Genomic DNA, 21971 nt, shown 5'->3' on the forward strand with positions numbered 1-21971 from the left:
CTCACCAATCCAGACCAACGGTCTTTTCACTGGCCTGATCTTGTAAAGGTAGTCTTTGCAGCCTTGTAAAACATGCTGTAACATTGTCCAAGCCATGCCATCCTGTCTGTCCTGTCTGATCGGTGGAACATTTTCTTATCTATTACATAGTCTCTGCAACATCTTCCTAGCGGCACCACATTTGATCTTCATCCTATGTTTCGCGAAGGCTTAGCGGAAACGTAACAGAGTTCACTAGAGCCTACACATAGCGCTGGTGAAAGTTACTCAGGATTTATTAAAATTAAATTTCAGTTGTAGTCCGCTTCTCTGGTGTAGTAGTTAGCGTGATTAGCCGCCACCCACGGAGGCCCAGGTTTGATTCCGGCTCTGCCACGAAATTTGAAAAGTGGCATGTAGACTGGAACGGGATCCACTCAGTCTTGGGAGGTCAACTGAGTACAGATGGGTTTGATTCCCACCCCAGCCATCCTCAAAGTGGTTTTCCGTGGTTTCCTACTTCTCCTTCAGAGAAATGCCGGAATGTTACCTATGATAACTTAAGGACGCGGCCACTTCCTTCCCTCTTCTTTGCCTGTCCATTCCAATCTTCCCATGCCTTCACAAGGTCCCTGTTCAGCATAGAAAGTGAGGTTGTCTGGCGAGGTACTAGTCCTCCCCAGTTGTATCCCCCACCCAAAGTCTCACGCTCTAGGACACTGCCCTTGAGACAGTAGAAGTGGGATCCATCGCTGAGTCCGAGGGAAAAACCCTACCCTGGAGGGTAAACAGATTAAGAAAGAAAGAAAGAAAAATAAAGAAAAATATTTCAGTTGTAAATCTCTATTTTCACAGGAAATGAATCAGAGTTCAAAACACTGATTTTTAATTTTCATCCACTCTGTGACAAGAGACCACCGACATTCTAACCCCTAGTTCAGTAATTAAATTATTATTTAAATTTTAGCAATATGAATTATCGAAAGTGCACGACTAATACAACATTGCAACAAAACAACCTTCCACAGTACGCAATTGAATAGGCCTATAAATGCTACAATGAAATGCCACACAAGGATAAAAGGAACAAACGAACTTACCTCCTTACAGCAAGCTTGGCAGAAGACTACCCTTTCATCCGTAGCGAAATTGGGATCACCTGTGATCCACTGCTTCAGCCAGTAGGACTTCGACGAATTTTCTTTCCAATTACAATTTTGTTTTCGTCACGCAGACACAGATAGGTCTTATGGTGACAATGGGATGGGAAAGGCCTAAGAGTGGGAAGGAAGCGATCATGGCATTAATTAAGGTACAACCTCTGAATTTGCCTGGTGTGAAAATAGGAAACCACGGAGTCAGGGCTGCCGACAGTGGGGCTCGAACCCACAATCTCCCGGATGCAAGCTCACAGATGCACGGCCCTAAGCGCACAGCCAACTCACCCGGTGATTTTTTTCTTTGGGCATTCCCACAGACGCACTTCTTCTTCACAGTAAATCACAACACGTTCTGAAGATAAAGCGTACGCGTACAACAGTTCACAGTTCACATCCTGACAGAAATTTCCCAAGAACTATTTCTGGTGACTTCCGAGAATTCCCATTTTTCTTCATGGGGTAAACAGATATTGAGAAATGAGAAGATAATTCTGTCAAGCACATCAGTTACTGGAAGAAAATCGGCTTCTTTCAAATAGATTAAAAAGGCATCACATAGGCTAATATACTCAAAATAGGCACAAACCCCTGAAATAGGCATTTATAGGCACAATAAAACCAATGAAATCTAGCTTAAAGGACCCCAAAACAGATTTATATATCTGAACACAGGAATAAAATAGGCAAATTCCCGTCCCTACTGATAATCACTGTTGAGACCTGATATTTTGTATTGCTTGTGTTCTTTCTTCTTTTCAATAATCAGTGACTTCAGTTTGTGCTTAAACCACTTTGGGAATTTGGGAGTCTTAAAATTCCGTATAGGGATGTAAAGTTTCATGCCATAATGTAGTACTGAATAGAAGGTTTCTACTGCTTTATCAACTGATACATTTTGATACATCACCTTCCAGCTGAATTGTGACAGGTAATAATTTAGTCCATTATGGTAACCATTTAAAAAGTCAAAACAAAAACTATCAGCAGGCAAGGAATTGTATAGCTCATTTATAGGTAAAGAAATCTCTAATGCTGGGTGGTGTCTATCGAGGGGGACAATGCTTTCATTACTAGATTTTACTTCGATGGAACTGGAGTTACTGAAAACCAAATTAAGAAAGTGATTCAAAAAATTTGGGATAGCATTAAACTGATTTAACAGAGATAAGAAAAAGTGTCTATACCGGTAACTAAACTGGACTGCACAGTGTGGTTTCCTACTGACACAAGGCCAGAAGATGTTTCTTCATTTACTATCCGATTAAGATGTGGTAAATTGTAGTCACCAACAATGAGCAATAAATATGGTTGTCGAGATTTGACATAATTTTTTCAACAGCACTGCAATGTTCGAAATATTTTTGGAGAGGAGGCTTGAGTAGAATGTATACAGCACCAATGATTAATTTTGTGGTGTTAAAAGTCAGTGACTCAAACAACTGTTCAACTGTGTTAATGCACGGTATCAGAGTAGGTTTAAACTTCTTGCTAATACAGATTATTACCCCCTCATGGGATGCCTTCATACTCGTTAAAGAAGACCTATCACATCTGAAAATGGAATATGTTTTGAGTCCAAGTTCCTCATCACTAATTTCATCATTTAAGTTTGTTTCAGTTAATATCATGAAGTCATAGTCAGCTAAACATGAAGAAATTCTAAGTTCAGTTAGTTTGCTTCGAAGTCCATTTACATTTTGATAGTATCCTCTAAAGTGTTCAGCTAACCTTTTTATTAATGTCTTTGGTGCTTTCTTGGTATTCTGTATCTGACCTTTGTGAAATGATTCCCTCTCTACATTTTGTATTATATTCCTGATACAAGTTTTACTTTCTAAATCACTTAAGTTTTTGCCATTAGGATTAGCATCACCCCTCATTTTCTTAATTAGTTTCCCGAGAGCGTTCTACTAGATATTCCATTGAGAAGTTTACCAAACTTAGAGGTTCCTTTTTTGTTAAGGTGTAACCCATCTTTTCCAAAATCACTACCTCTAAGCCAACTATTAGCATCGACAAAAAGGACATCTCCATTACGGCATAACCAGTCAAGAGTGGAGTTTACAGCATCTATGTAGCAATAATCATCACCACACCGATATATAACGCCACTGAGACAAAGCTTTGCTGCTGGAAACCTCCTTTTTATCGCAGTAATAAACCTATCAGTTTCGACCATTATGTCACTAGGTGTTGACAAATTATGAAGGTCATTTGTGCCAATATGAACTATCAGGGCGTCAGGATTTTCTTTAATACTGCCACTGTTCACATGTTCTGCAAGTTGACCCACTCGTATGCCTGGATAGCAGTACGCAATACCCTCTTCAACTTCGAGTCCAACGTTTCTTATCATCGAGTCCCCTACTATTACTGTGTGGGCTTGTTTATGTACCGGTCGTCGACTGGTTTTTTTTTTTTTTTTTTTTTTTTTTTTTTTTTTTTTTTTTTTTTTTTTTTTTTTTTTTTTTTTTGTCACTGCAGCTGAGACATGTTCTATGTTTGCCTCATGATCGTTTGATTCTAACACTTGAAAACTGTTTTGTGTTACTAAATTATTATTTACAGAATCTTTAAATGCAACATGTTTCCGGGTAGGCCTAACATTCTTCAACTTAACCTCTTTAAAATTATTTTCACACTGTCCCGGCATTTCAACATTATTTTGTTTAAGGTTCTTCAATTCCAGCAGAGCATTTTCTGGATCCGTGGATAACATTTTGATTATTTCATCTTTGAATGAGAGTTCAAGTTCCAGATCTCTTACTCTAAACCTCAGATACGAGGAGTCCAAAGTGAGGTTATCGGAAACAAGATCGTCTACCGGATCCGACACTTTGCTACCAAACGTATTCTTAAAATCTATATTTTATTTCTGAGATGATCAGGTTTTAACAATCTGCTTGTTTTTCCGTGGTAATTTCTACTTTCTCTTCTTTCTTCTTGAATATATCTTGGATTCCACTTGGCAATCTCGATATTTTGTAGACTACTCCTATCTCGGCTATCATATAGCAACTTGGTCTGGTTGTCAATCTCTTCTCTTGTTCTCTTGTAAGAAATACTTCTTCTATAAATGGGTATATTTCTTTCTGAACTGCTTTTCGTTTTCTTCCCTTTAAATATTACTTGTAATCTATCATTACATATGATTTAAAACTTGTCGTCCATTTGCTTTTCTTGGTGATGTAGTTTTGTAATCCCTTTTTATTTTTTTTAAACAATCTAGCTCGCTTTTCTTTGTCTTCTTCTCCACTGCCACATCGATCACGCTCTTCTTCTCAAAGTTAGGCCCATATTAACTTCTAAATCATACTCTTGTTCGCCTTTGCTCTGCCTAAATTCATTTCGTGTAACTTCATTCAACCATTAGGCGACATTTTTTTACATGACGTAAAATGCAATGGCACACCGTAAAATTAGTTAGTGGGATGTAAAGCTATTATTATTATTATTATTATTATTATTATTATTATTATTTATTATTATAATATATAATTCGCTGGGGCCATCAAGGACCACGTTAAGTCTCGTTGCATTTGACACTGAACTTTGCCTTCTTTAGAGCCCAAATTTCCCTCATTCTTTGTGAGTGGGCCTGCTTACGTTCCTCTGCCCAAGGGGCACCGTGTCTTCTCTTCGGTTGCTCGGTTTAGCCCGTTCGTCAATATTTTCTTGCGGAAGAGATCTCTGTTAAGGGCGTCTTCAGCTGAGATATGTAGCATTTGCAGGTCTTCTTTGGTATTTCTAAACCAGGGAATTGTGGTTTTGGGGTTTGAATCAAAAAAGTGAAAGATTTCTTTAGTTAACTTTCTTCCGTCCATTCTTTTCAGATGACCGTAAAATCGTGCCCGTCTTTTTCTGATTGTGTCGGTAATGTTCTCTATTTTGCTGTAGACTTCCTTGTTGGATCTCTTTTGATGGATTCCATTTCTGTACTTTGATCCCAAGATTCCTCTCACAATTTTGCGTTCTCTTTTCTCCAGTTCTTCAAGGAGTCCTTTGTTGGCATTTAGAGACAGGGTTTCGGATGCAGATGGAACTACTGGCTTCAGAACTGTTTCATAGTGACGTATCTAGGTGTTTTGGGAAAGGCATTTTTTGTTGTAGATTGTGCGGGATGTTTGGTAGGCTATTTCCAGTTTGCATACTCACTCCTGAAGTGCTTCTTTGTCCAGTCCATTTTTCATGATGATCTCACCCAGGTATTTGAATTTTTTCTACTCGGGTGATGTCCCCGTATTTTGTATGGAGTTTTGGTGGAGCCTCTTTGATGTTAGTCATTACTTCTGTTTTCTCAAACGATATCTGCAAACCAGTTTGTTCGGCAATTTCCTTTAAAATTTCAACTTGAGCTCTAGCGGTTTCTATGTCGTTTGAGAGAACAGCAATATCATCGGCAAATGCTAAGCAGTCTGTTGCTATCCCCTTGGATTTGGTTCCTATTCTCAATGGACTGTAGTTGGTTTCCTGTAATCTCACCCGCCAGGTTCTGATAATCTTTTCAAGAACACAGTTGAAGAGTATCGGGGATAGCCCATCACCTTGTCGGACTCCTATTTTGATGTCAAAGGAATGCGAGAGACATCCGTGGAACTTCACCTTGGATTTTGTATCGGTCAGGGTGGCTCTAATTAATGCCAGCAGTTTCAAATCAACTCCAAATTCATTTAAGATGTTTAGCAGGACTTCCCGGTCAGTGGAGTCGTATGCTTTCTTAAAGTCCACAAAGACAGACACATACTGCTTGGACCTTAGTGTACAATATCTGATGATCGTTTTGAGATTTTGGATCTGCTCGGCTGTTGAGCGACCTTTTCTGAACCCTCCTTGGTATTCACCTATTTGATGTTCGACTTGTGCTTCCAAACGCTCCAGGATGGCAAGTGATAGAATTTTGTAAGTCACGGGTAGCAAAGATATTCCTCTGTAGTTGTTGATGTTCTTCATGCTGCCTTTTTTGTGTAATGGATGGATCAAAGCTATTTTCCAATCTTCGGGTAGGGTCTCCTTGTTCCAAATTTCTTGTACTTGCTTTTGCAAGATATCAAGTGATTCCTCTGGGGCATATTTCCATAGTTCTGCTACTACTGAGTCTTACCCCGGCACTTTTTTATTTTTGAAACGGGCAATGTGGCGCTTGATTTCATCTCTGTCGCGGGTCTGGAATCTGGGTACCTGAGTAAGGGTTCCTTGGTCTCAATTGGCGCTTTGCGGTTTAGAGCAATTAAGTAAATTCTTGAAGTAATCTACCAGAATGCTGCAATTTTCTTAATTTGACGTCGCCAGTGTGCCGTCCTTTCACTCAAAGCATAGAGACGGTGGTTTATAGCCAGTGAGTTTGCGTTTGAAGCCTCTGTAGTACTCTCTGCTTTCATTCTTCCTAAAGTTTTGTTCTATCTTTTCAATGAGAGATTTTTCGTATTTACGTTTCTCAGTTCTGAACACCCTAGCTGCTTGGGCACGTTGGGTTTTGTAGGTTTCCCAATCATTTTCTGATTTCGTAGAGTAGTACTGTTTCCACGCATTGAATCTTTCTTGGAGGACTGATTCGCAGGTACTATTCCACCAGGCATGCTTTTTGCTTCTCTTGATTTCTGCAACGTCTTTGGCGGCCTCAACAAGGAGACTTTTGGCGTTGTTAAAGTCACAGTCATTTGGTCTAGCCTTCTCCTGGAACTCCTCGACTCTTTGCCGAAGTTTATCATTGTCGAAGCGTTTGATCTGTTTGGTTGTCTTCCTTGTGTTTGCGGGAATTGGTTTGAATTTGATAAGAGACATATAATGATCTGAGGCCACATTGATGCCTTTCTTTACCTTGACATTCATAATCTCAGGGCTGTTTCTCCTGGAGATTGCAACATGATCAATTTGGAACTCTCCGAGAGCTTGGACGGGAGAACGCCAAGTCATTTGCTTTCTGGGTAGATGGCGAAAGTGGGTCTACATGACCTGCAGGTTGTGATTTTCGCAAATGGACACCAGTCTTTTGCCGTTGGGATTGGTTCTTTTGTGAGTAGGGTAATTTCCTATAACTTTCTTGTACTTCTGTTCATGACCTAGTTGGGCATTGAAGTCACCCAAAAGAAGCTTGACATGGTGTTTGGGGATTTTGTTTAATTTTTCATCCAGTAGGTCCCAGAAATTATCAACTTCATCTGGATCAGACTTGTTCTTATCGTTTGTAGGAGCATGTGCGTTAACTAGGGCGTAGGTTTTGTTCGCGCATTTAATTGTGAGTATAAACAATCCGTCATTCACAGGTTCGAAATTTGCAACTGATTTAAGGATCTTGGTTCTAACAGCAAACGCGGTTCCAAGCATCACAGCTCCATTGAGGATTCCTCTTTGCGCTTTGCTCTTATTATGATTATTATTATTATTATTATTATTATTATTATTATTATTATTATTATTATTATTATTATTATTATTATTGTTTGATTGGGTGAAGATTTGTAGAAAAGTTGATGGAGCAGTTGTAACTTTGGAGGTCGTGATAGATACTGCTGTAAGAACAGTGAATTTAGCTTTTTATATACTGTGGGTCATATTTTCCATTTGAAAGTAAATTAATGTTTTAATTTCATAAGAATCCCTTTCTCTTTCTGAAGTTGGGTTTTTAACCATCTTATTTCAGTGTACATAAAACTTTTGCCTCTCTTATTTTTATGTTTGGCTCTTGCCTTATTCTATTTTTTCCTTTGAATGCTTCAAAATATAGTCTGGTTTCTAGATATTGTAACTTGTTTGACAGGTATCTTCACTTCTATTTTTCTTAACTTTTCTGTTAGTCAAACCCTCAAAATTATTCACTTACTGGTGGTTTGTGCAGCAAATACTACGAAAGATACAACAAAATTACAGTCGATCTTTGCAATCTAGTTGTTGCCGTTGAAACTGTCTGTTTCTCTCAGATGAGTTTCTGTAGGATTAACTGTGTCTACAGCTGTGTGTCCTAATAGACATGCCAGTATATTGACTTGTATATTAAATGTTATTGAATGTATCTCCATGCTCATAACAACAAAGCTTCAAGCCACATCTCAAAACTTCAGAAGAGAACAGAGAGTTGTTCAAGGGAGGTCGGGTATGAACGGTGAAAGTTAGGAGTTTGGCAGAAGTAAATGAAAGTAATGTTACAATTGGCTAGGGGCCTCTTGGTCGCCAACTCACTCTACCAAGTTGAGAGTTCCTGCAGAACCCTTTTATTAGCTTGTTACAACAGGCAGGGGATTTTGTGGATTTATTCCATCACGTTACTGCTTGAAACTGGTGATTTGCCACTGTAACACTAGTAGTGATTATAACAGCTAGCACACAGCACATAGCAGAGGAATTCGGAACTACGCCAACGACGACACTGTGTGTAGCGGAAGACCTTGAAACTACATGAAGAAAACTATGCAGGAAAATTGGCTGTCTTTTGAAAACTAGTTTTCACAGGACCTTCAGGTACACTTTAAAACGAGAGGTTATTCATTTAAATCTGTTCTGCTGTTTTCTTACAATTTCCCAAAAGTGGCTTCAAATTTTATATATACAGAAGATCGTTCAGGATCTCTGGGGACAATGAAGAGTAATTAGCTTATGAAAAGCCATGTCTCCACCAGTGATCATGCTCAGTTGGAAATCTAGCATTTCTAGCTATAAGCTGACAATGTAATTTCCATTGCAGCAGACTTTTTTTTTGCAGAGCTAGCACGTCTAGCGTATCCCACTCCTGACAGGCTTTCCAGAGGCCATTGATAGTGCATGGACGTCTATTTCCTAAGACCCTTTTTAGGAGTCCAAATGCACAGGAGTCCTTCGGTTGCCTTCACCAGAATGTCAGTAGAAGGAATTGCACGGATTCCAGTTTTCATTTCCATTCTTTCTAAGAACAGACGAGCCGAACAAGAGGTGTGGCTGGATGCTTTATCTTGATGTACCCATACATGATTTTTTTGCTCTCCCGTACAGTACTAGAAAATCTGTGTTGTAAATGGGTGTTAAAACCTTCACATTATTAGCGACATGGTGAATGGTTAAGTTGCCATTGTAGCAGTATCCACCAGTAATCGTGAAACCCTTGGACAACTTTGCTGGCATTCTTTATACAATGTTTGATTTTTTTTCCCTCTCTATTGAGGTAATAAATCAAGTGGGGTTTGTTACACTCACTAAGGTACACAAGTGCTTCGTGGAATGTCACCACATTTTTCCATCTGTTCCCTGCCAGATAGCCCCCATACAGCTTGTGAACAGCACCTTCTTTCCCAGTGAGGAAAGCGTCTGAAAGCTACCTCGCTCCCCATTTCTCTAGTGACACCTAGGCTTACAACAGCCGATGGTGAATCTGTTGAATTATTGTTAGTGTAGCAAAGTTAATTTTCTAGAATTCTCTTGGGCACACCTATTACCATTATTAGTATAGTTATTGCTATTAGAACTATGAAAGCTTATTATACCTACTTCATGATAACAATTGAAAATCATCTCAGCTTACTTAACTTTATATATCATTTTACACCTTCTTAGCTTTATTTTCTCCACCTTGTAAGTATTTCTTCCCCTGATAATGAAACATTTTATTCACCACTTTCGGAGGTCCGTATCAATGAATGATTCTTGATTCAGTTCGTCTTAAAAATGCTCTTTTCAACTATTCATAACAGAGCATGGATCTTTGTACAGTTTTTTCTTATCTATGGACCAGAGAGGTGCGACCATAGACTGCTTTTATTGCTTGTAGGAACTGTTGTGAATCTTTGTCTGCCAAACATTGCTCTTTGGTTGTCCACCATTCATTCTTTAATGCTAGAGTTCGTGGGGCATTTACTGTGGCAGGACAAAAGGTTTCTTTCTTAACTTTGGAGTTCATGTCTTTTCTCCACGATTGTAAGGGCTTTCTTTTCTCTGAAGTAAGTGCTTCAGTTTCTTCAACATTGTCTTCAAACTAGCCCTGATGTTTTCTAGTTCTATATATCCCTGAGTTTCTTTGACATCTCTAACCTTTAGCAGTTGTATTTAAGTAGAGAATGTTTGCTCACCAGGTCATATTTGTAAGGGGCCAGTTTTACAAGTTTCATACAAATGCTTTAATTTAACTAAACAGGGTTGAATCTTTATATACACAGGGCTGATTTTGCTACTGATTCTGCTTTTCTCATTTGTTTCACACCTGCACCTTAGTCCTGTAATCAACTCTTTGTGTGGTACAGTAAGAAATAGGCTCTTAGATGCAGACCAGCACAAGTTGCACAAAAGTACACGGTTTTCTGTTTGAGCACACTGCGCAGTCCTGTGTGTTGCTTTTCTCATTGGAATAAATAAAATGTGATTTCTTGTTCAGCCTTTCACATGACCTCACTTCGCTGAACTTCTTTAGAAATATCCGATGAAAACATAATATCACTGCCAGAATTCTCAGCTGCATCAATAATGTCTGATTGGCTCAGAAAGGTAAGTTTACATTTGCTATCTATATTGCTGGTAAACGCCATGGTGTTCAGTGAGTACGCAACATAAATAGAAAGACTTGGTTGGTGGTTTCTTGCAGGAATTCAACAGTAGTATTTCGATATATATTAAGATATTACATTAACACCTTTGAGAAGTTAACACAACCACCGATATTGCACTGTGAATTGTATAATTGCCGTAAGATGATTGTAAATCACATGTTGGGTTCTGCCCGACATTCAACCTCCTCAAGACAAACATAATGCCAGGGCTGGTCGACCAGTAAAGGTTAATAGTATTTTTCAATCTTTTTCAGTGCTGTGTTGTATCGGAAGAATTTGTTTTTCTTTTTTTCTTTTTTTTTTTCCTCCAGCAGTGTCTGATGAAGCAGCTCTTTGTACTGTCAGGTTATCTCTGAATCTCCAAACTTCTCAGCCTTAACTTTCAAAACTAGATTTGTGATAGCTAAATAAGTACACAAGCTTTCATTGGGTTTTAACACATGAATGAGCAACATTTAAGAAGTCTACAGTATGTATGTAACAGATACTTGAATTTCCATATTGCATCTTTTATAAAAACACAATGTCTTAATAATATAATTTGTGTATGAATAGCTTTTTGCAAATGTGGACAATGCAAAAAATTAATAATTCCTAGTTTCAGCTGGCTGATGGAATAAAAATGTAATGTTTCCTCCACAAAGTTGGGGGGAACTGCCCTGCTGCCTCCCCCCCCAATTGCCACTGCTGACCAACACTAATGACACAAAACTGTAACTAATATGTTAAGTCATCAGCCATGTTGTTGAGCACTCATTTACATAACATTACATAAATTGGAGGCCAGGTATTGGATATAAAGCATTATTTCAGTTTCGTGGTGATGATGTCTTATTCAGCATTTATTTCAAGAGATAGTAAACGCTTTCTGTAGCCTTCGCATATTTCCCCCTGTGAAAAGAAATAGCAATTTCTTTACAAATTCACACTCCTCAATCATAGAAGAAGAGAACAGTTATGATCATTACCTATCTTTACATCATCATGGTAACGAGTAAATAAACTGTAAAATTTAAAGATTATCTGTATAAATTATGATGCTGGTCCCGTGATGTAGGGGTAGACTGTCTACCTCTTACCCGGAGGCCCCGGGTTCGATTCCTGGCCAGGTCAGGGACTTTAACCTGGATTTGAGGGCTGGTTCGAGGTCCACTCAGCCTTTGATGATGCTTGTTGTTTAAAGGTGCCCAACATCTAGGTCATCGGCCCCTTGGGCTTCGAGATTACAATTGAGGAATTATTCGATGGTGGGATGGCAGCCCTGGTCTATAAAGCCAAGAATAACGGCGAAGAGTATTTGTCGTGCCAACTACACATCCCCTCATAATCTGCAGGCCTTCAGGTTGAGCAGCGGTCGCTCGGTAGGCCAAGGCCCTTTGGGGTTGTGGTGCCATGGGGTTTGGTTTGGGTTTGTATAAATTGTGATAAAATTAAAAATTAATGATGACACAATACAAATAACAACAAAATTAAATTATTAAAATATTATGAAATACAGTATGCAGCAAAACAAACATTACTGACTGAAGATGGTTTTCCATGGTTTCCCATTTTCACACCAGGCAAATGCTGGGGCTGTACCTTAATTAAGGCCACAGCCGCTTCCTTCCAACTCCTAGGCCTATCCTATCCCATCGTCGCCATAAGACCTATCTGTGTCGGTGCGACGTGAAGCCCCTAGCAAAAAAAAAAAAAAAAAAAAAACCATTACTGAAATTACAAGCATGCTTTGAACATCAAGATACATATAACATGCAAGGTGACGACGGCGACACGTATCTAACTGCATCAGTAGCCTAGAGAATGCGTTCAAAAATATGCACTCTCACATTTCGTGCACTGCTCATAATGGTCTGTAGATTGTCAAACATGGTGATGAACATAGGTTGCTGCAAGGACACAAAAATAACTCATCTTCTGTCGTAATTCAGGAACATTCCAAGGTGGGTCATCTGACTGGAAAACAGATTCTTTTAGCATACCCCAAATATAAGCATCTGGGTGCGTGAGATCCAAGGAGTGCAAAGGGTACGGGAATTCCGTTCCACAGGAAATTAAACGGTCTCCATTGTGGTGTTGCAGAAGGGGAAATAAGCCCTTTGCGGTGTAGGCTGTAGCTCCATTGTCATGGCAGGTTTCAGGCAACATTCAGTTGTTCAGGGCATGTTTGTATTTTCATTACTGGTACTTTTTATTTTGCTACATACTGTATGCTCCAGATAAATTGGGACACATGCAATTGCATGACCATTCTGTAGTTGACTGCTTTTGAAGTTGTTGGAACAGGCAGCACTATAATTATAACATATCCAGAAAACAATTAAGAACAGAAACACTTAAAGAAAATGTATAAAAACAGTATAAAGCAGACCATTCAATTATAGCATTCATTCAGTCATTCCCCTCCACTGAGATTAATTACCGTATATAGGAGCTCATCAAGAATAAATTAATGTATAAAAATTGGGATTGATCAGGAGAGAGCTTATCTATCTGGAGACAGTGGTGTATGAAGATCTGGGGATTGTCCTTTTGTGTTTGCTCTCATCTCCTTTTCTGTTGCTCCTTTTTCCATTGCTGGCCCGTCATTGTGTTTATCCTATTGTATGTTCTTATTCATGTTTCTATCTTACTACATACTTGACATGATTTGCAACGTGTTTGTTCCTTTCCATTATTTATTTTCCATGGTAATGGTGCAGGTGTTCTGGCAATCATTTTCCTGGCTCTGGTGATCATGGCGGTGTTAATCGGACGCTACCTAGCTCGCCACAAAGGAGAGTACCTGACACAAGAGGACAAAGGAGCGGACAATGCTCTAGACCCAGACTCGGCAGTTGTAGTGGGGAAAACAGGACATCAAGTACAGAAAAGGAAAGAGTGGTTCATCTGATACAGGATGTCTGTTAAATCAGCATATTATTTTGTGTGCAGTTGTTATTTAATTTAATGTCTAATTTTTTTAAGGAATGTACAATTTATAAAAAGAACAATGGACATTCCTGCTAAAGAGAATGTGTAAATCTATACTGCAACTTCTTTGTTGATTGCTGTGTTCTTAAAAGAATCTCAAAACCTTCAGATTTTTATTTTGACCTAAATAGTTTTGTATGTTGCATTTGAACAGTAAATAGACAATGGTATATGAATATAACTGATGATGGAAACCAATACTCCATTTAACATATTCGTGGATCATTGTAACTGTGGCAACTTTTTTTGTTTTGTTTTTTGTTTTATCCCTTGACTGGATGTTTTCATTGGCACCTTGTACATTACTGATGCTAATGCGTATGGTAGACTGTTCATGTACAGTATTTCATATGTTCATTTTTCTTATATGTAAACTGGGTTTACCTTCAGGGAAAGGCAGCTTTACAAGTGATTTAGAATTCTGTACAAATAATTGAGAATTTTTAGACTAAAACGTAATATAAGCTTTTATAGATATTACTAAACTAGTGATATACTCTTCAGCCCATAACAGTATCAAATTAGTAGATAGAAACATAGGAAAGTCATAATTATGGCAATTGAAATTAAAGAACTTTGAAATGATGCTAATTCTCTCCCTACAAGCATTCCAATTAATACTTGAAGCATTCTAGTCATGTCCTTTACCAGGCTGTGTTATATTGAGGTTTTTAAATATTAATACCATTAATGTATTTCTAGGTTGAAGGGTCTTGTCTGCCTAGGACATTGGTTGGATAAGCTCTCAAAAAAGTATGTTGGAATGTTTTCCTGTAGATAGAATTTCAAGGCAAATGACAAGCAGTGGAAGAAAATGTGTTCCGATTCATAATTTTAAGAGTTTATGGTGGAACAATTTTTTTTTCATCTTATTAGGAAGGTCATTTCCAGTCCACATAGAGGCATTGCAGAGACAAATTTTGTAAACTGTTATTAATGAGTAAGAGACTGCTGTACAAACAGAATTCTTAAAAAAGGCTGCTCCTTAGAATATCAGTGCCTGTGGCTAATAATGCCATAATCACTTTGGCTTCATTTATTTGTTGGTTTGGTTTTTTTCCTCAAGGTTTACAAAGATATTCACTATTGAACATTGGAAATTCACACCAGTTTGCTTTTTTGAAACTAAATATTTTATAATGGTTTTTATTTAACCCATTTAAAATGACTTTCTTTCAGTTATAATGTTAAACGGCTTGATTCTTGTAAGAATGTGTTGTAAAATATGTTACTCTATATATGAACATTTCTGTGCACTGATTAGATATTTACCATTCCTCGTTGCATCATATCATACCTAAACTTAACTTCAGTTCATAAGTTGTTTCATTGAAAAATTAACATTTTAAAAATCTCTTGTTATTTTACCCCACTTACCACCTGTGTGTCTGTACCTGTGTGCCTGTCCATTTGGCCGCATGCTTTGATCTTGGCTTAATTGATTTGTCCATGTATTGTTGAATACTTTTTGTGTTAGAAAATACCGTACTATATCTTCTAATTTTATTTTTTGAGGGAATATTGTTTGGGTGAATTGTATAAAAGTTTCAGGATTTGCCAGCAGCAGATTTTACCCTCATATCCATTTCAGATTAGTTGCCTGTACGTAGTCTTGCATCGTCTTCTTTACATGACTTAATCTTCAAACTAGATAAACTCAAACTGTGGTGGTTTTCTTTGGTATTATAATCATTTGCAACTCATAATGGGCTTCTAACTCCTCGTGCCTTTCACAATTGTGTTCCCTGTTTGGCATGATGAGGCTACCGAGAGCTACAGTCTTGCTGTTGAGGCACATGGCTCTGTGTCAACCAGGTAACCCAGTTGTGAATGGCACTGAATGATCATTTACTGAGTATCATTATAAACTACATTTCAATTCCTCTCAACCTAAGCATATCAAATTCAGTGATGTTTTTTCAAATGATCATGCAATTCCTTAGGGGTGTTTTTTCTTTTTCCTGTTATTCACCACATATCATAGCATATAATTTTGTGTAAAGCCCTCACTGTATTAAATGTAAGGTGTGGACATCTTAAACATTTTTTATTTGTAGATGAAACTTCATTCTCTAGGATTACTAATTCTTTAAGTCTTGCCCTGTGATTATTGTGACCAGTGACTGTGCTTAGTGGGAATGGTTGCCTTTAATTACATCTGTTTCTGCAGATTATGAATTCAGAAGATAGATGGCTGCTCTATGCAGGGTTTGATAGCTTTTTTTTTTTTTTTTTTTTATAAATATTCATCTGATTCCAAGAAATCTACTGAACTGTAATGTCTTGAAATAAATATGCAGTGTCCTGAAATATATTTCCTTCATATAAGTCGAATTAAAAGGATGGCTGAGATTGCCCTCTACATAATTTTCACCTATAGCTTATTCATCTGCAGTACATATTATGTAGCCTATTATCCTTGCTGCTCTGAAGCTTTTGGTCCATAACTTGCTACTGTATAGTGTAAGATAGCAAAGATTACACAACAGGATCAGACTAAATAAATGGAATCATCTGCAGTTATGCAAATGTTGAACACTTGTACTATTTGACATATATTTGGGTTTTTTATTGTGTGAAAGAGAGAGAAACTCAAAAGCTATCATGGTTCAGAAACCAGTTCGAAAAATCTACTTATTTTGTGTGCAAAGGTAAAGTTAAATATCGGGCCCTTATCTGTACATTGTAAAATGTGATGTCTACGAGTTGCCTACATTCTGATACAGATTATCTCTGTAAAGTCTTGATATATGTTTAGAAATTCTGTCAATTATTTATATTTTTATAATTATTCCATTCAAGTCATTCCATGTTAAATAAGCAGAGAATGTGATAGGCATTAACTACTTCAACATTTTATAACTAATAAATGCCGTAAACAATTGTATCTTGTTTTATATGAATAAAAGTATATATATATATAGTGTAATTAAAAGTTAACATTGCCAAATGAAATTTATAATTGAGAGCTTGTAAGGGCTTAAGTAATAAATGATAATGTGCTTCTAAAGTACACCACCCAAATCGTATTCAGTCATCATTGTAAAGGCTTGATTAGATATTTTTGTAGTGATGAAACATTTATACCTTTGCATGATGATGATCATTAGGAAATTATTGAGAGACAGAAAGTTACAGTTGTAGTTTGATAATTACATGCTGAATGATGATGTTAAGCTGTATTCATAGAATTAGTTTTACATTTATCTGTTTCTTTTGTCTAACATTTGCTATTTATTTTTATTGGCTTAAAAATGTATAACTAAATTTATATATAGTTTTCATGTTGTGGCCTGAGAAACATTCATAAAGCAAAGAGTAATTGCCTACAAGTGAGCATAAATTTCCTCATTTACTCTTCAGTATATACCTTCTCATTCAAAAATCCTTTTCAGTAACTTGAATCAGTACAAATGCACTCTACAAGGAATTTTGTGAATTATCATTTCCATTTTAAAGTATTCATCAGTAATACAAAATTAAGAAGAGATAAGGTTAAAACAGGTTCTTCTTCTGGTTATCAGAATTGTAGAATTAACTAAACTAGGAGGCACTGTCAATATTTCATATTGTCATTAAAAATTATATTTCATTTTGAAATTCTTGCTTTTTATTCTCTAAAAATGTAATAAATACTCTCTCTTCTTAGTCATCTTCAGTATGCCATTTTAGGTTGTATGCAAGACGCAGAAATGTGTCGATTACAATTCTGCTGTATATATTTAGTTTGTATATACAGTATTGTGTTTGTGAATGATATGAAACAATGTATGTATATAAGGTTCAGTTTACAGTCAGACATCTTATTGTTCACATAATGCAGTAATTTATAAAGTGCACATACGTTTATTTATCTTAATTTTTGTAATAAGGTTGTATAATTAAGCAACTCAAGAATTTTTTTGGGATAATTTGCTTATTTGACCCATCCTTTTATAACAAATTGCACCAGTAGTATTAGTTCATCAGGGTTTTTCAAAATGATTCATCTATGGCTTCTTATTTCCAAGTAGGTATACGATGCAGGAGTAGCAAGTGATGCACTCATGTATGGAGGAAATTCGTAAAATTTCTGTTCGTAAGTTTAATAATGCTCAGAACTTCCCTTAGCATCTTGAACATCAAAAGTCAAATTCATGTCCATACAGAAGAGCATGAGTAATTGTGGCACATACGTTACCATTGTTATCTCAGAGGATGGAGATCGGTGTATCGTTTGTTCTTGGAAGCAAATTGCAAAGCACCACCAATCATATTTTTCACTGCAGTCTGTCCATTGGTGTCACCTGCGCTTTTGGCTATCTTCCTTGGACTGTCAATACATTTTACAGATAACTCTGAGCACAGTAGATCTGTTCCATATCATTGACAAAATTCATGCTTAGTGGTCATTACTGATCACTTTGAACACCTTTTCTTGTCTTATCCTCAGTTTTAGTAACAATTTTATTGGAATAGCTGCTCCATCAGTGGTGGTGTTCAGCGAGGTTATATGAAGTTTCATGAATTTCTCTTTACGCTAATGCTGCTTTCTGTACTTCAGCATTGCAAATTCTTGGATTCATATTTGGATATCATTTTGAAAGGGTCATGTGAACATTATAACACTTGATAAATTTTTTTTTTTTTTTTTTTTTACATAGTTTAAGTAGTTGGAGCACTTAAATCAGTCATATACATTAAAGTCTAATAGTATTAAATAGTCAGCTTTTCAGCTTCTTCTTATTATTATTATTGCATATAATGTTGCTACTTTGCAAAGCTCTTGTCAAATTTACCTTGAAAAAAATAACTGTCCTCATTGTGAGATGGTGCAGATCTTTTCAGGCACACCCCCAATGGAGGTGAGCTGCATGTACCAATTTAACCATATACCAGCACTTCTGCCAATCTTAAATTTCTGGCCTCCAAGGACAGCAGCTAATAACACTGACAGTTCGACTACGGAGGTGCATCAAGTTACACTACAAAAAGGCATTATCTTTTTTGAAGTTTTTGGTTCCTTGAAATGTTTATCAATTAGAATTCATCATTGGGAGTCAAAGCTCTGATGAGATAAATGGATTTGAGTACATGGAAATGATGACTCAGCTTAAACATGAATATTTTTAGATTCTTCTGGTATAAAATACATTCTCCACTTCCATATAAATATAGAAATATAAAGAAATGTCTATAAACAGTTTTCTTATTACACAAATCAGTGTTTGGTGTGGAAACTGGAGTGAAATATCTAGTTCATCGTTGATTACATCTGAAGGAGAATTGACTGCCTCTTCCTCTCTGTTTTAATATTCTAGTTGTATTTTGTAACTGGACATTTTCATGTAGAATATGTAAAGTGTTAGTTTATGCATCCTCCTCTTTATTTCCTTTCACAGCTTTATAAACATGTTAATTGAATTTGTTTCTGAATTTAGAGCGTGTAGACAGTCTCCCCTCTTTTTCTCCATAAAATACCCAGAATTTTTCCAAATTTCTGAGACCTATTGTCATCCATTGTGCCTTTCCCACCTGCAGCCTCGGTTAAATGCATTTAATTAACAGCATTGTTCTTTTAAGTCATACAAGTCAAATATTTTGTTAAACCTTGTGGTATTTGAGTAAATATCTGAGAAAGGGAAGTTTGCATCATTTAAGGTGTAGGTTGTTCGAAGTAGTATTTAATGAAATAATACTTTGACATATTTTATGGATCATTAGCATCCATATTTTTTTCTAATGATTTACCTTTTCTGTTGAAGCAGATAAAACAAACATTTAGCTATATATTTTAGTAAATAACTTCTATGGATTGCATTCATTATACTCAGTATTTCTGTGCACACACAAACTAATCATTCCATCCAATAATTTACAAGAATTCTGGTCTTGTAATGTTAAGAAGAAACCCAGCTAAGTGTAATCCTCCATGGTTACAGGTTATCATTTTAAATATTTGGAACTGAAAACTTGTCCTTGGTAGTTTTAATGTTTATTTTATATAACTTTTATACATTACTCCATTAACATTTCTTCTTGTCTCCTAGTATGGGTGGTATGATTCACATGTGCTTAACCCTCCACCTAACGTATTATAAAATATCTCTGCTCATATAAAATTATGGGCTGTTATATTATACCAAGTCTTCTGTTAGCAGTAATGATGTTTCTTTTCTTGGAGAGTCATTGTGATCTTGCTAAATTTGTGAATGAGGGCCAGTTAAAGACATAGTTTTCCATCATTTTTATTTTGTGACTGGCTCTTATAAATCTTAAGATTCTGTTTCTTTAAGAGTAAAAACCATTTGTTTTACTGCTGTGGACAAAATATGTCTGGTCTCCATACAGCCTCCTTATTTTTTTTCAAGCTTTACCATTTTCAGTTTTATTTTAATTCAGGTAGGAGTAGCCTGCATCAAAGAAATATTATCCTAATATTAAATAATTTTAAACAATCTACTCAGCATATGACCTTTCAGTAAAGAATACATCTCCTTGATTATAGATTATAGTGAATGAACTTTAGTCTCTGTAACTACAATACATTAAGAGTCCATCCCAGTAACAGTGATCTCAAAATTATAATCTTTCATGTCATCTGCCCTTTCCAACAATGTTCCGATCAAAGATTATTATTGTTAAGGAAGTACCGTAGTTTCATCTATAAATATGATGAATAGTATATATTTCTTCAATATTATCTGTTAGTTTCTCCTCGCTCTCCACAGTTCTCAATAATTACTACTACTTCCTTCTTGTCACTCCCTTGTATACATCTTCATCTACTTTGTAGTATTTCCAGGAATCAAAGTCCATTCCAATACATAGCCATTATAATAGATCCTTTTATCTTGAAATATTAACTTGCTGTTAGTTTCCTTAAGATAAGTTGTGCATTCTGTATGAAACTGAAATAAATGGATCAGATAATTCTGCTAATCCTTAAAGTGCTGCTGAGAATTCCTATTGTTTCTTGTTATTAACAAAGTATACTTATTTTGCTCTTCAACTAATATTTTATATCTATGGTGGATGAGTGGTAGAGTGTCTGCCTTCAGATCCCAAGATCATGGGTTCAAACCCGACAGATTGTCAGAGTACTGAAGGGCATAAAAAAAAAAGTACATTCGGGCCCTCCGTCCCATACGATGTCAGAATGTAAAAGATCTCTGGCAACACATTTGCTTTTACCCAACAAAACTAATTAAAATCTCGACCATAGACCCCCAAGAGAAATCTAGTTTAATCTGGTAGATTAAAACAGAATACTGAAATCAACTGCGGGCAGCCTAGATGCCCACAGGAACCAAGGCCATACGATGATTATTATTATTGTTATTACTATCTTTAAAATGGAAATCAAAATATTGAGTATAAAATTAAACTCCGTTATCCAACATAGGTAATACAAGACTGTCAATAAATTACTTGTCTGCATACATATCTCAGTTGTCTACAACTTGTCTCCATGATTACAAAAGAATGTTTATTGTACTAATGTTATTTCCATGATAATTACAATTATTTTCCCTCTAAGGATTTCAGGTTAATGCTGATAGGTGTGTTAATGTTTCCTAGGCTACAGATTACTATAAGCTTGTTCCCAAGTTATTTGGCAATGAATTGTAATTCTTTCTATACTTGAAAGTATGAAATACTCAAAAGGTTACAAAAATTTCAATCATTTGTGCTAAAATTTTATTTTATAGAAGACAGTGTGAAGTAAATTATTTCACAATATACAAGGTTAAGATCTACTTTATTTTAGAGGTTTATGTTTAAGTATTTGTTTTTGATTCCATCCATTTTCATTAATTTTTGTTATAGTTGAAAATATTGTAGAAATCAGTATTTTGTATTTATAAATATACACTCTTTGTGAGTAAATTATGGTGTTAGTCTTATTCTTTTCTTTGAGTGTGTACATGCATGCATTAGCTATCTCGTTCTGCAGATGCACATGGTGAAGTATTCTATTCGCAAGCCTGTGTCCTAAAATTATATTGGTACAAACTGTAGAACAGCATACGAGCTATGTGTGATGGTGGTGGTAATTGCTAATTTAATGGAAAGTACAACTAGGCGACATGGAAAGAAATGGGATTGTAGCGGGAGATCTGAATTTGCCAGATGTCAATTGGGAAGGAAATGCGAACGACAAGAAGCATGACCAACAAATGGCAAATAAGTTAATGTGGGAAGGACAGCTGATTCAGAAAGTGATGGAACCAACCAGAGGGAAAAATATCCTGGATGTCGTGCTGATAAAACCAGATGAGCTCTATAGGGAAACTGAAGTAATAGATGGTATTAGTGATCATGAAGCTGTTTTTGTGGTAGTTAAAAATAAATGTGATAGAAAGGAAGGTCT

At 36.4% G+C, this 21971-nt stretch overlaps 1 protein-coding gene across 1 annotated transcript in view; it reads left to right on the plus strand.

Annotated features, from left to right (window-relative positions):
• Nrx-IV (neurexin-4) overlaps positions 1–21487 on the plus strand; it is a 283385-nt gene extending 261898 nt beyond the window's left edge. The window contains exon 24 of the mRNA XM_067142634.2: positions 13348–21487. Coding sequence (XP_066998735.1) covers positions 13348–13538 — 191 coding nt within the window. The 3' untranslated portion in view covers positions 13539–21487. The remainder of the gene's footprint in view (positions 1–13347) is intronic.
• The last annotated feature ends 484 nt before the right edge of the window (positions 21488–21971 follow it).

Source organism: Anabrus simplex, chromosome 3, assembly GCF_040414725.1.
Source record: "Anabrus simplex isolate iqAnaSimp1 chromosome 3, ASM4041472v1, whole genome shotgun sequence".
Lineage (NCBI taxonomy): Eukaryota > Metazoa > Arthropoda > Insecta > Orthoptera > Tettigoniidae > Anabrus > Anabrus simplex.